At 31.6% G+C, this 14,393-nt stretch overlaps 2 protein-coding genes across 3 annotated transcripts in view; one reads left to right on the top strand and one right to left on the bottom strand.

Annotated features, from left to right (window-relative positions):
* Positions 1–14,393, top strand: part of LOC145304199 (hydroxypyruvate/pyruvate aldolase-like) — a 171,047-nt gene that overhangs the window by 140,968 nt on the left and 15,686 nt on the right. The gene's annotated exons all lie outside the window — the stretch shown is intronic.
* Positions 4,595–14,393, bottom strand: part of LOC145304198 (transcription factor collier-like) — a 34,108-nt gene continuing 24,309 nt past the window's right edge. The window contains exons 7-17 of one of the 2 annotated variants that reach the window (XM_080146009.1): positions 13,261–13,366; positions 12,950–13,029; positions 11,898–11,949; positions 11,266–11,346; positions 11,094–11,178; positions 10,599–10,673; positions 10,186–10,251; positions 8,334–8,559; positions 6,148–6,260; positions 5,363–5,628; positions 4,595–5,096 (exon numbers count right to left, since the gene is read on the bottom strand). In XM_080146009.1, the coding sequence (XP_080002135.1) occupies positions 5,375–5,628; positions 6,148–6,260; positions 8,334–8,559; positions 10,186–10,251; positions 10,599–10,673; positions 11,094–11,178; positions 11,266–11,346; positions 11,898–11,949; positions 12,950–13,029; positions 13,261–13,366 (1,138 nt within the window). In that variant the 3' untranslated portion in view covers positions 4,595–5,096; positions 5,363–5,374. The remainder of the gene's footprint in view (positions 5,097–5,362; positions 5,629–6,147; positions 6,261–8,333; positions 8,560–10,185; positions 10,252–10,598; positions 10,674–11,093; positions 11,179–11,265; positions 11,347–11,897; positions 11,950–12,949; positions 13,030–13,260; positions 13,367–14,393) is intronic. The other variant, XM_080146010.1, reaches the window with a different exon arrangement.

The following is a 14,393-nucleotide window of genomic DNA, read 5'->3' as shown; positions in this document are numbered from 1 at the left end:
CCCCTTACCTCTCAAGGACCTCTAGAAGCCTCAAGGGGCGTAGCCGCTAGTGATAAAATAATTTTATCTTGAACTTTGATTAAATTGTTCTTTTCCCATTTTATAAAACAGAACAGAATTGTAATTATCAACCTCAAAGAATATCCAGATTAAGATAATTGGATTTAAGAAGGAAAAAAACAAAAATAACAACATCCATTACTAGCGAAGATCTTAAATTCAAAATAAAAACAAATGGAAGAATATAAAAAGTAAGCAACTATGATCAATGGTCATTTGAAACTTTACACAAAATTTGAGCAGTCTAACTTGTTAACATTGGAGTTAACAGACAATATAATTTGTAGAGTAGATGTTTATTGTTCAGAAAGTTTTCACCAAAAAAAAAGATGCTTATTGATCCAAAAAATTTGCCGTTTATTTACAACTATTAGTAGCCGCGCAAATAATTTTCCAATAAGGACAGACTGACGGACCAAGTAAATTATATAAGAGATGTTCATTGATATAAGGAATATTAACCCAAAACATTGTCTGTTCTATCCCCCTTAAGTAGCTGACTTATAGACATTTCGCATTATATAGTAGCTGCACAAAAAATGGCAGAGTAATAGATAAGAAAAAAAGGAGCAAAGAGAGAATGAACGAAAAAATGGATAAAAATATGCACGGAAAAGGATAAGAGACATAGAAAAGGAAGTTTTGTCTCCTTTTTTTCCATCAGTCAAATAAATATTATATCAAATTCTTTATTGATGACGATTTTAGTTTCATTTTATACAACACAATAAAGGAAACATATTGTATAATTACAAGTGACTATGCCCCTAAAGAGCTCTAGGGGCACTTGAGTTGGGGAAGGGGGGCGTAAGTTTTTTATTTGGGCGATATCTCTTGGCGAAGTGGTGATACCCTTCCCAATAATAAAGTTATCAATTTTTCCTGGAGCTGCATTTTAAAATAGAACCATAACAGTTAAACGGTTGGGGAGATCCTTAGGTATAGACATTTATATAACGGTTTTTGAAATGTTGAGGACAATATTTTTTCCAGGTGCCATTTCCCTGTCCCTGAGAAATATGGGCTGGGAACACGATCTCTACAAGAGATTATCCCAGGATTAACCCCCCACATATCCCCTCCCTCCCCCCGAAATCCCAAAAAAATCAAACAAGGATGATTTTTACCACTATAGGGAATTTTTTTTAAAATACGTGGTTGAACTAAAAGCAAGAAAACAAACCCTTTAATTACAAGACCTGAGTTTGAAAGCTACAGCTGTGAATGGTAACGAATTTAGATCTAGAGTTGCAGGTGTACTATATTTTTAGAAAACTAACCCTTTGATTTCATGGCCTTTGTCTGAAAGTCCTCTGCGTGCAGGCAATGAGTAGGGACTGTTTATAAACCAGGTTATTAAACCCGTGACCGTGGCTCAACACGTAGCGCATCCGCTCGTCGTCGGAAAGGTGATAGGTTCGAATCTCGGACCAACACCGGGTCATATCTAAAGATGTTAAAAATGGTTCCTACTGCTGCTATGTCTTGGGTGTTTGCACAGAGTAGGGTGCGTAACACATCCATAGTTCTCCTGGATTGCTGGACCAGGACCTGGACAGTACATCAAGTCGATAAGGTCCTTAACTGCAATCCTGCCCGAACGAGGTAATTGAAGGTAATTGAAAACCAGGTTATTAACCTTAATCGTATTAATAAACTCAATTTAATTTCATTTTGAGCCAAGATTCGAAACAATCGCCTATCAGACAACTCTTATTTGACTTAAAGAGTGGCTTCGCTTCCACAGGAATCCAATTTTTTGATCTTTTGTTCATTTAGTTATCATGTAGGATGCAGTGAAAAAAGTGAGTATTCAGGGGGAGGGTGGGTATGTTAACATCCCCCCCTATTTAAAAAAGGAAAGATAACCACGGATGTTAAGGGATAAGACATTTGACGATAAATTGATATACATTATACATACTTAACAAAACCATACATTCTGTAAATTAAATTCATTGGTTGTAAAGTTTGGACACTACTAGTACAATATGGAACTAACCAATCAAAATTCAATAAAAGAACCAAAAATTTTTAGTTTTACCCATCGAATATATGATGTGATGTGGTTATCTAACTTTGTGCACCAGTGTAATTTACAGTTTATTGTCTCCCCCCCCCCCCTTCATGAAAAATGCTAAATAAAATTGCCTATGAATCGTTCCTTGGCCTATAAAAAGGCGCAACCATGCCAAAAAAAATCTTGCAACCAATGGGTGTACGGTCAATAAAAATAATATGTATCATGGCTATTGGTCAAAGTTTAAAATTTTATTTTATCAATGCAACCCCCCCGTCTCAAATAAAAACGTACCTTACGCCCCTAAAATAACTTTTTTGATAAGACATCCATAATTCTTTTATCAGGGATTACATTCTTATTTCATATCAAACTTTAAATTTATTCTAAAACTAAGGGGGAACAGTAGTAGGGCAATGTATGATGGATTAAGTACAAATTGGAATCATTATATCAACAGCTTTTCTACAAGGCAAATGATTTATTTTAGTCGTTAGCGTTCATGATCTTAGAGACAAAAAAATTGGGAGGCGTGTTGACTTTCACCCATAACCTTAAGAGCCCCTAAGGGCTTCTAGGGGCGAAGCCGCTAGTAAACAGATAAAGAAATGTCTTGTTTTTCGTACTCAGCAATAAAAATAAAGTTCATTTTGATAAATTTATTAATATTAATATGTATAGATAGCAAAATAATTTTAATCAAAACGACCACATTTATAATATGAAATATACTGCCTCAAAGAATTTATTCCAATAATTGTACAATTTGTACAAAAACGTGGAAAAAATCTGGGAGACCATTTTTATGAAAAGCCAAATAGAAACACTAGTCACATAATATTAATTATAGCATTTAAAAATAATTTTGATTGTATTTTTTGAGTAAAAATATATTTTTTTTATTTCTTTTAGAGTCATAATGAAAATGCTTTAGTTAGAAACATACAAAAAAAGAATTATACAAGATTTTAAATATTTAATTGGACATATAAATTTTTACAAGATTCATAAGATGTAATCATTTTTTATACTAGAATTTAATTTGAAAAGGCATAATGATTCAGGTATCTTAAGGGATAAGACAATGGAATATAAATTGATATACATCCCTGTTGATAATAAACAAAACTACTCCTTCTTTAGATTAAATTATTAGCTGAAAAGATTGGACATTATTTGTTTTGAACCAACCAATCAAAATCTAATTAAAGTACCCAAAGTTTTTGAGCCAGCGAATAAGATAACTTGGTTATAAAACTTTGGGTACCATTATAATTTACAGTCCAATGTCCCCTCTCTCCCTGATAATAATTAGACCTAGAATCAATACAAATTTAATCATTGTTAACTATCTGTTTAAAATTATATTTTGAAAAAAATACTTTTAAACAATTGATAGTTAACTACTTTACATTTAGAACTGGAATTTGCACCTAAACAAAAACATTTTGCTTCATAGCAAAAATATCAAAATATATGCTTTTTTGCTATACAAGATTTTTCAGTATGGCTGAGAACTGGTACTATTCCAGCGGATATAAATAGGTTGGGAAGCCATAATAGAAAAGTTTATATTTAGGTGCAAAATCCCTGTTCTATATTAATACAATAACAGCAAGAATGAGAATTATGCAATGAGTCTAAAGCCTACAAAGATCAAATAAATGATGACTGCATGGAAAATATCACAGAATTTCATTTTTTTTTTGTTAAGAAAAGATTCATTTCTCCATTATTATTAGCTCACACCTCCTTTGGTTCAAGTTGTTTTATAATGTAAAAATGATTATAAATAAAGTGAAATTTTTTTCTATTTTTATTTATTAGTCTAAAACTAGTTTTTAAACTGAGGTAACGCTCTTTCAGTAAGTTTGTTTATAATTTATCAGTGCATTTTTAGGGAGATATGGAAAGTGTCATGTGTGACGTCATAAAAATATGTCTAAATCCATCTCTTTTTTAGACATTTCCTTTACCACTTCTCCTCTAATCTTCTTTTTTAGATGTATCTTTAGGATGTCAAACATGACACTTTCCTTATCTCCCATTTTAAGAATTTTTAGTTGCTTGATAATTCTAGTTATGTATTTCTGAGTGCTTAAAAATTGCACTTAATTTATAATCATTTTGTATAATATAAAAAAAGTATTTAATTTTTGCTAAAATTGCATAGAACTATGTAGGCATCAATATCTCCACATAGGTAAGTCTACTTTTAAATGATTCCACTTTTTTGACTAATGTAATGCCTTTTGAAAAATATACAAGCATTTTAATAAGGAAGACCTTACTTCACTTTTTGATTAGATTGCATAATTTGGTTTTAAAAGTTTCTTAAAAATCATATTATGTGCAGAAAAAATCTGACTCTAAAATTTTTTTTTTTTTAACTTTTTTTTATGGCACATATTTTTAATAATTGCAAAATGTTTCAAAAGACTTATTTTTTAAAAAGAGTATTAATTTGCAAATTGTGATTTTTAAAGTGATGCAAAAATGATTTTAAAATAGCAGTTTTCGTGTAATAAAAGTTACCGCAAATATAGGTATTAAATGATATGTTTTTTCAAAGAAAAAAAATCAGTCTGTATGAATTAACCTTTTGAGTATTTACTTAAAACAAAACTTTTACATAAAATAATAAACAAAACTTGACATAATAATTAACATAATACATTAATTATAACATAATTATAATATAGAGTACATAATATCATACATAAATAGATGGAAATATTAAAAAAAAAACCATATTTATAGACTAGTTATTAATAATTTTTAGCTTTTGATTTGGCCAAAATTCTTTTTTCCCCTGTAACTTATGGTTTTTTTTGCATTCTAACCCAATTTTTTTTTGTGGGGGCAAGTTTGCAAGAATTTGTCATTTACAACTAAGTATCATCTGGCGGCTGAGGATCCTCAAGCTATTTAGCTGAAGCAGTCAGAGGGGAGTATGGTTGGCCGCAGAACGGCGAGGTCATGGCGGCAAAGGAACTGGACATCAGTGATGACATTCCTAAAATTTTTTAAATGATTATTTTTGGCTTAAACAATATATAAGCATCTGAGGATTGTACATATTTGTATATGAAACAATTTGTAATGCCAAATACACTTCACATTTAATTCTCATGAGATTGTAATTAAGTATAAACAAATTTAGATTTTTAATAGTGTAAAAAAATAACTATAAGCAAACATATAAATAATCATGCTCTATAAAACTAGGGTTTAACATTTATTATATTTACATTAAACATAAAGATAAATAATAGTACAAACCTGTTTTAGAGTCTAGTGTGCGGCTAATTGCCAAGAGGACAAATGTGGCATTCCCATGTACTGCATTGGCGGCGGAAATTGGCGGGAATTAGCATCATGCATGCTGAAGTATTTTGCATCAAGCAGCTGTTGATTTTTTGCCGCTAACTCAGCACCGACGACATCCGAATGCCGCGCTGTTGTGTCATGGAAAGAGCGCGCATGTGCAGACATCTGCATGTGGGCCAACAGGGCACCATCTTTCTCTGTCGGGGAGGGGGATGAGGCTAAATAAACAAAAAAAGAAAATAAGAAACTAAAAAAGTATATAGGTGTATGAAAAAGCTTATTTTTAAATATGTGCTCATAAAAAATCATGCAAAGCGTGTGTATATCATTTTAAATCAATGTTTAATTTTTTTTAAAGTAAACATCTAATTATTTAACATAAATGTGCAAAATTACTAAATCTAGAGACTAGTGTGCTAATTGTCTTCTGTGGTGTGCTCTATAAGAATTTCAAAATCTATTATTTGTAAAAGAAAGTATTTAGAAAACAAGTGGAAATTTAGATATAAATAAGGCGTTTGACCCTGAATTACATCTTAAATTGTAAATTAAAGTATTCTAATTTGCTAATATTAAGATGACTAAAAGCAAAATCTCTTATTTGCCAGTGAAAAATCTTAACCTTTTAATAAAATAGGTTAAACAAGATTTGGGTGGAAAAGGATCGGATCACTGGCAAAATAAAAGATTCTATCCTATTAACTAACATAGGGGTAAAAATCTTGTTGAAAACTTACTAGATGAAGCTGTATTGAAGAGTGCTGGTGATGTTGGCATCCCTGTTCCCATGCCAGAAATATAGCCAGGTCCTGAACTTGTCACTGGAGTTGCTGGAGGATCAGAATAGGCTCTGAAAAAAATACATTTCATATCAATAACAATCATTTCTTAACTTACACAAAGCATTTGACTGTTTCCCGTTTAGTAGACTTAGATAATTCTTAAAATCTTAGCCATAACTTTTGTTGTGCAAAAAAGAAACAAAGAGCCTTAGAATAAAAAGTTATCTCTGTTAGCTAGAGCATTGAGTAAGAATATATTACTTTATGTACAATATTATATATCTACTCTACACATTTTTGCCAGGGATTGGAGGGAGGTTGGAATAATAAGATTGGTTTTAATAAAACCATTTTTAAATATTGAAAATCTACCTATCCCTTAAATTTGCATTAAAAGTTCAAATTATATTATATTTAACTTGATTTACATTTTTGGATATCTAAATGAAAAAATAAATTTAAAAAAAAATGTTTTAATATTACTATCCCTGGTATCCATGGAGATACTCAGTTAGCTTTAGATATACAGTCAGGATTTAAACCTCTCGAGGGACCAGTGGATAGGGGGACCAATGGTGCTGGATGGGGGAGGGGAATATATATTCTCCAGATTAAACTTTATATATATATATGCCAGAGGTGTGCAGCCGTTTTGATTAACAATGACGATTATGTTCAATAGCATTGAAAAAACTCTAGGATATGCACTAAATCAGTAATAAATAGATAGATAGATAGATATGGTAAACCGCAGAAAAGAAATGGTTCTCCTATTATGTCCTAGATTGTTTAAAAATATTTTGGGTAAACCAACCCTCTCAATAACATGAATGAAACATTAAAATGAAGAATGCTATATGAAAGAGCCACATCCTTGCATTATTTAGGAGGCAAAAATATGCTACAATTATCCTGCCGCAAAATATACCAAAATAAACACACACACACACAAACACTTGTTTATTAGAAGTTACTAGCGGCTATACATTAATGTTTACTGTATATACATACATTACATATATAAAATAGAATAATATATTTGGACTTTAAATTATATTATGTTTGTGTTCATTTATGTTTTATCTGAATTTTTAGATATTCTGAAACTCTTTTTTTCAAAAAAAATAAAAAGAATAACATATTTTTAATGGGTGTACCTTCTTTCTTATGACGATTATAGAGTTGCTATGCATTTTAATTTGTACCAAGCTATTAAAGGAATCATCATTTATGATAAGAGCTATTCAGAGAGGCTCTTTATAGTGCTTATAAAAAAATTGACCTTATACAATAAAAATGACCAATGATAGGCCAGTATACATTTTAATTGACTTATGGTAGGCCATTATGATGTCATTTTTTATAGGCGATATAAAAAGCTTCCTATTCGGACCGACCTAAGTTCAACTATAGTTTCACTTTAGGAACCTTTCTGCTTTTGTACCCAATCGCTATTGTTATCACCACAGCATACATTGCCAGTACACCTGTTTATTTACAAAACTTTCTCCAAAATTGTTTACATACTATTGAAGAGTAGATAGAGTCATTAAATATTAAAAAGTTTGTAGCCAACAAAAATTAGAGGGAAAAATATGAAGATAGAGCGAGACCATTTTTCATAATTTATAAGCATATCATTCATTTTTTGCTTTTTATATTGTTATACTTTTAGTTCAAATTAGTTTTAACACCTCTTGGAGCATCTACATAGTCGGACATTTCGGTTTTGCATTTTTTCGACTTGGAAAAGGCGTTTAACTCTTGCATTCTCATTTTCACAAACATTTATTCAATTTAGTAGTTTGATAATGACAATATCATAAAGGAATGTCGATAATATGTCAATTTTGACAGCCTTTAACTAATGCCATCTATATACTATTATACAAAGTAGTAAGGGTTTTATGTCTGAAGTTTAAGATCTCAATAACTACTGAACAAATTAAGTACTGTATTTTGGGTAAACTCTACTTAGGTCATGAGATGGTTTTAGGCTATATAATTTTAGATGCAAGTCTTGGGATAGTTCTAAGCTATTTTAAAGCATGACGAATGAATAGCCCCTCCGCTGGTGGTTGATAAAACTAATGAAATTGTATATCAACAAAGTGCTTCAAGATTTGACAATTTTTTTTTACCTGGGAGATGAATTCTGTCTGTTATAGTCCTCCACGCTGCCAGGCTCATACCCAGAGTCATGCTGGATGGAGGTCAGCCCATAATTGTAGCCGTCCGCAGCTCTGCCGCCGGCCGACAGATCGGTTCTGGATCCGGCTAGGCCGCCGCGCGGCATGGAGTACAGTGCTTCCGCTAAGTCCGCGGCACGCTTTAGGACTACTTCTTTGGGCAGTCTCTCTGGGTCTCCTAAAAATTAGTCTTCTTCAGTTGTGATATCCCCTACTTAAATGGTAAAAAGAATGAAAAAAATACATTTTCCACACTCTTGAATAAAGCTAGCTGGTTAAGGAACAATTTTGTTAAATCACCGAATTCATTATTAGAGATGATTACCCCCCCTCCCCCCCCCTTAAACATAAAAAATAACCTAACTTTGACAATCCCAAAAAGAAACATGCCTAAACTAAAAGATTAAAAGGAGAAGTTGGGGTTACAGAAGGCCCATTGATTAAATGGGGGAAATTGCCAAACACTTTAAGACCGAGTCAGTTAATTTACATAGGTAATGAACTTGGAGAAGTTAACAGTGCACATTCAATGTAGTAAATTAAAAAAAATGCTCAATTGTAAATTAATATCAAAGATTCATTTCTGCAAATATGAGACTTTTCTACTATTGGGGATGTATGTACGACTACGTCCGTACATGACTGAGACTTAAACTGATGTAGCAAAGATATTCCAAAAAATCTACTTTAGTCAGTAAATTTTTTTTTTTGCTAGTTTACGAGAACTTTTTAACTTTTGTTCTTAATAATGTGCAGATATAGGAGAAAGAGAGAAGGGAATAAGTTTTACCCCCCCCCCCCATTTATTTATTATTCATTACCAACCAATCAAGAGGCTCATTTCATATGCACAGGGATCTTAAGGGATAAGACAATGGATAATAAATCAATGTAGATCCCCGATTATGTTAAACAAAATTAAGCCTTCTGTAGATTAAGATTGTTAGTTGAAAAGTTTGGACACTGCTAGTTTGAACAAGAGTGTCAAAATTTAATAAATGTAGCCAAAGTTTTACAAACACATTATCTTATTTGTTAGCTCAAAAACTTTGGGTACATTTATTGAATTTTAACAGTCTTGTTCAAACTGACAGTGTCCAAACTTTTCAACCAATAAAATAACGGCTTTATAAAACTTTGGGTACCAATTAAATTTGCAATCCAATTTAAATCCCATGCAAATACAGAGACTCAAGATGCTAAACTGATGTTTCAGGATGGTTTTAGGCTATGTTACTACAACCCTCTCTTACTCCTAAATTCTAAGGGCGCATCCCCTAATACCATAAAAAGCGAAAAATTGGGGAAAATTGTGTAAAAATAGGAATGATTAGCGTGAAATTTGGGTAGTTAGGAATTAATGGACCAATTCTTAATACTAATAAATAAGAACAAGAAGAAATATATTCATAAAAAGCGCGGTAACAACAAGATCAATGTGAGAGAAAAAAAAAAATATATTGCAATACAGGAAATTCAGAAAAAAAAGATTTAAATTATCAAAAAGTAACGTTGTATTCTTAACTGACGCAAAGTAGGAATGACGGACGGATGCACGGACATAAAACGCGGCTATAGAGTAGCTGCGCTACTAATAATAATACCCACAAAAATTCCCCCAAAAATTGGTTTTTAAGGATCAAATTTACTCCAAAAAAAAGGATTAGGTCAACAACCAACCAAAATAACTAATAATTATAATACACAAAATTATCCCTTCTGAAGAGCGATATCATCCTAAAGCCAGCCCTGATAGTATGTAAAATGACCAAAGGAAAAAGGTTCTGTGAATTAAAGTGCTTACCTGGATGTCTGGGAACCAGCTTGCTCAGGCGGGTGAAACCATAATCGATGGATGGCTCATTCAAAGCTAAAAAAAAGATTTAATTATATAGTTATTTCATAAATAAATAAAAAAAGTATCCTTTAATTAATATCTTTCTTTTCCTACTCCTGTGAAGGTGAAGGTACCCTTCCCTTAAACAAATAAAACCTTCCCGGGACCTAAGAGATGATTCATTGTAAAGGAAAACCATATCGGTCCAATAAATAGCGAGATCCTTCTGTATAGACAGACACACATCTTGTTACTTTTAAAAGGATTAGAGTTATTGAACGGCCAAATTTACCCAAATTTATTTTCAATTTTCAAAGCATTAAATAGACAATTAGCGTAGCTCCTCTATAACTCGTAAACATGTATAAAAAGTTACTTACACACATAAATAAATCTGCCGGGACTTCCCTTGTTGAACTGACGGGATTTGTACGCTAGTGATACTTCAACTATGCCTAAAAAACAAGAAAAATAAATTTTTAATACATATTTTTTGTTTGATATAATTATCCTTTTCATCTGATGTTTGAAAAATGATTACTATGACAACAAGGTATGTTAAGCATAGCATATATATAATCTATATCTATCGTAGAACAGATAATAATAAATAAAGAAACAAAAAACTGTCAACCCACCCTTATGATTATTATCTCAAATGAATACCTTAAATATCTGAAATTTGTCACATTATATCAATATAAGTGTATATATTTAGCTGAATGACAATATTTCATACGTTTTCTAGGTATTTAGGTAGGCATTTGAGATAGTGGTCCCCCAAACAATTGAAATATTCATTCCAATTGGAAAAAGGAAAAAATGCGCAAAACTTAGTTTTGAATGCCGCGTTAAAAGTTGAACCATTTGTATACCTGGAATATGTCTTGGCGGGGTTTGAACACGGATGGCATGTGAGGTAATCAATTCACTCCAAACTGGTACTGAGCCGAATATAACCTAAAAAATTAAAAGTTTTTTCTCGAATTTTTTACAAATTTTCTAATTTTTTCATAAATATTTTGAAAATCTGTTAAGTTGTTATACCTGTAGGCCATCAAAAAAGTTTTCTCCAATGATAATGATTGTCTGTCCTCCTGTGGTCCATCCCTCGCTTGGTGACACAGCCTTAATTATGTATTAATTAGCATTCCTCGCTTCCACATAATTAGTTCTAACTAATATATTTGCTAGCAAGTCGTAAAGACAGCAGATAATTAATTATTTAGGCTGCTTAATTGGCTAAAAAGAAAATTAGGAAAGAAGAAATATTTGAGAAAAATAGATTTAACATTGTTTTGACATAGTGGAACATTTTTTAACTCACTAGAAAGTTTTTGTGATTCCCATGAAGATTAGGTTTACAAGAAATTTTTAGGATGCTGTGAGTATTGGTGCAAAAAATATGACGTAACAAAAAAAAATAGCCAATGAGAGGCCACTATAAATTTTACCATTGGTCAATAACGGCCTCTCATTGGCTAATTTTTTTTGTTACGTCATATTTTTAGCACCAATACTCACAGCATCATTTTTAGAAAAATTTTCTCAATGTTTTTAAAATCATTTAGAGAAAAAAAAATCTTCCAACTAAAAGAAAATGAGAAAAAAAATCCTCCAATGAAAACATAATGTTAGCGCTAATCTTTTTAATGCTTAGTCTAAAATGTAAAATTTACCTTAATTTGGGGTACAAGTGTATTAGGATATAAACCTTCAGTCCCATCTAACCTAAATAGATTTAAAAATTCATTATTTTTGTAGTAATATTCTAATTAGAAAAAGTTGTATACATAAAAAAGATAAAATCGTCTATAAAGAGCCTTTGGACAGCCAGGAATGGTTTTAAAAATGCTCTAAAATAATGGATATTTTGACAACAAAAATCTGAAGGTTTGCTTAAATAGCAGCCGAGTAAATCTCATTTTCCAGCATAGCCTTAGAGATGGATGGATGAATATACAAAGTTCATTATGGAGTATAAAGTTAATAAATATTAACCAATGCATTCCAATGAAAAACCAGTATTTGGCTGTAAGAAATTGAAACAACTGATGTATTTTTTACTATACAAAATTTTACTATACTTGTCATGAAACCAACAATGTAACTATAGGTACTATTGTACGAATCTTGAATATACGAATAACAAAATTTCAAAGTACGAGTGGTTACCTGGGTATTTGTATACGAATTTTAGGTCCAATTTCATAGTATGAGTGGGTAGCTGGGTGCTTATACGAGTATCAAAATTTCATAGTACGATTGAGTACCTGGGTCCTGGGTACTTTCCTTCTAATTTTTATTGTGCGAGTGAGTTCCTAGGTACTTACCTTCTAATTTTCATTGTATGAGTGGGTACCTGGGTACTTACTTTCTAATTTTCATAGTACGTGTGTGTACCTGGGTACTTACCTTCTAATTTTCATTGTATGAGTGGGTACCTGGGTACTTACCTTCTAATTTTCATTGTACGAGTTGGTACCTGGGTACTTACCTTCTAATTTTCATAGTACGTGTGGGTAGCTGGGTACTTACCTTCTAATTTTCATTGTACGAGTGGGTAGCTTGGTATTTACCTTCTAATTTTCATAGTACGAGTTGGTACCTGGGTACTTACCTTCTAATTTTCATAGTACGAGTGGGTGCCTGGGTACTTACCTTCTAATTTTCATAGTACGTGTGGGTAGCTGGGTACTGTATACTAGTATCAAAATTTCATAGTACTTACCTTCTAATCTTACGGCCATGTTTACTGTTGTTGTGAACGAACATATTCTCAGACATACACAGCAAGGAGCCAGAATCAACCTGTAGAAGAAATATATTGAATTATAACAGGTATTGTGCAGAAATTGACTTTCATTGTATTCCTATAATTGCGATAACTTTTAATACGCAGAAACTCCCAATTTTTCAATATTATCTAAGTTATCAATTTCATATTAATTGAGTTATTAGAAAATATTTGAATTACTAACAGAAAAAAGGACGTTAGGAGTAGCTGCTTTGCTACTCTATAATTAATCCTCATAGGCTGACCTGCATGGCTGATGAGACGGCCACCTGGAACCTGCGCATGTCCCGCGGGTTGCCAGCATTCTTCAGACAGTTCTGGTTGCACTTCAGGAAAAATTTCAACTGGAACCTAAAAAATATTTAAAAGTTAGGCAGTCAATATCTGCGGAAAACTGTCTATAGTATGATACGATAAATAACTATTAATACGATATGGACGTACAGAAAAGGTTTAAAAATATCAATCACCCTTAATCAAATTTATTGAATATGTGAATAGTGTTAGAAAGTTTGGGTGGGGAAATTTCCTCCCCCCCCCCCTTCGGAAAACCCCCTTCTTTAAAGAACTGATTATTTGTAATATTAGTCGCTATTGTTTAAACCAATTGAAAACCTATTGAGTATAAAAATTAAAAACAATGGAAAATCACGATTGACACATACAAATACAATTCAGATGTTCAATAGATTTTGCTGTAAATGGGTAAATTGTAAAAACTATTAGAATTTAGAGTTCTAGAATAGTCATTCTTTGTTTTTGTGTGTACTGTAATATTTTATAGTTTCATCTTAAAAAGAAAAAAATTACAATCAATTGATATTGCTATTTCCGAGACCTTCAAAAACAAAACAAAAATATAGATTATTAACTACTTTATTACATTTGATGATTACTCTAAAAAATTACTCCAATATTTCATTTCTCTATTTTCTTGTCCAGATGTTTGGTAAAGTTGGTTTGGCCCTTGGGGAGTTCTACACCCCCTCATTTCATCGCCCCCCCCCCCAATCTTTTTTTTTATCAATATTTGTATTACATTTAATTTCTATCTTTCAGTTTATTATTATCTTTCAGTCTTATTATCAAAATAACCTTTTAACGTGTTTAAATTTTTTTTTATAATTTTCTATATTTATCTTTTTTTAATATTTCTAAATGTAGGGGGAAAACGTACATACCCTTAATTATATAATAGCCTCGCTTTAGTAAATGTTTAATAGTATAAAATATTTACATAATAGGGAGCTTGCACAAAAATTAAAAGCAAGATTGATTATAAAGGGATCCTTAATAAAATACCATATTAACAAAATAAAAGCTTATATATGTATAAGTATCAGAATGTCTTAAGATCTCGCCAACTGCTGGACCGATA

Source organism: Acartia tonsa, chromosome 13, assembly GCF_053477335.1.
Source record: "Acartia tonsa isolate MP-2025a chromosome 13, ASM5347733v1, whole genome shotgun sequence".
Classification (NCBI taxonomy): domain Eukaryota; kingdom Metazoa; phylum Arthropoda; class Copepoda; order Calanoida; family Acartiidae; genus Acartia; species Acartia tonsa.
Note: the sequence above shows the minus strand (reverse complement) of the source record. Positions and strands in the feature narration are given on the sequence as shown.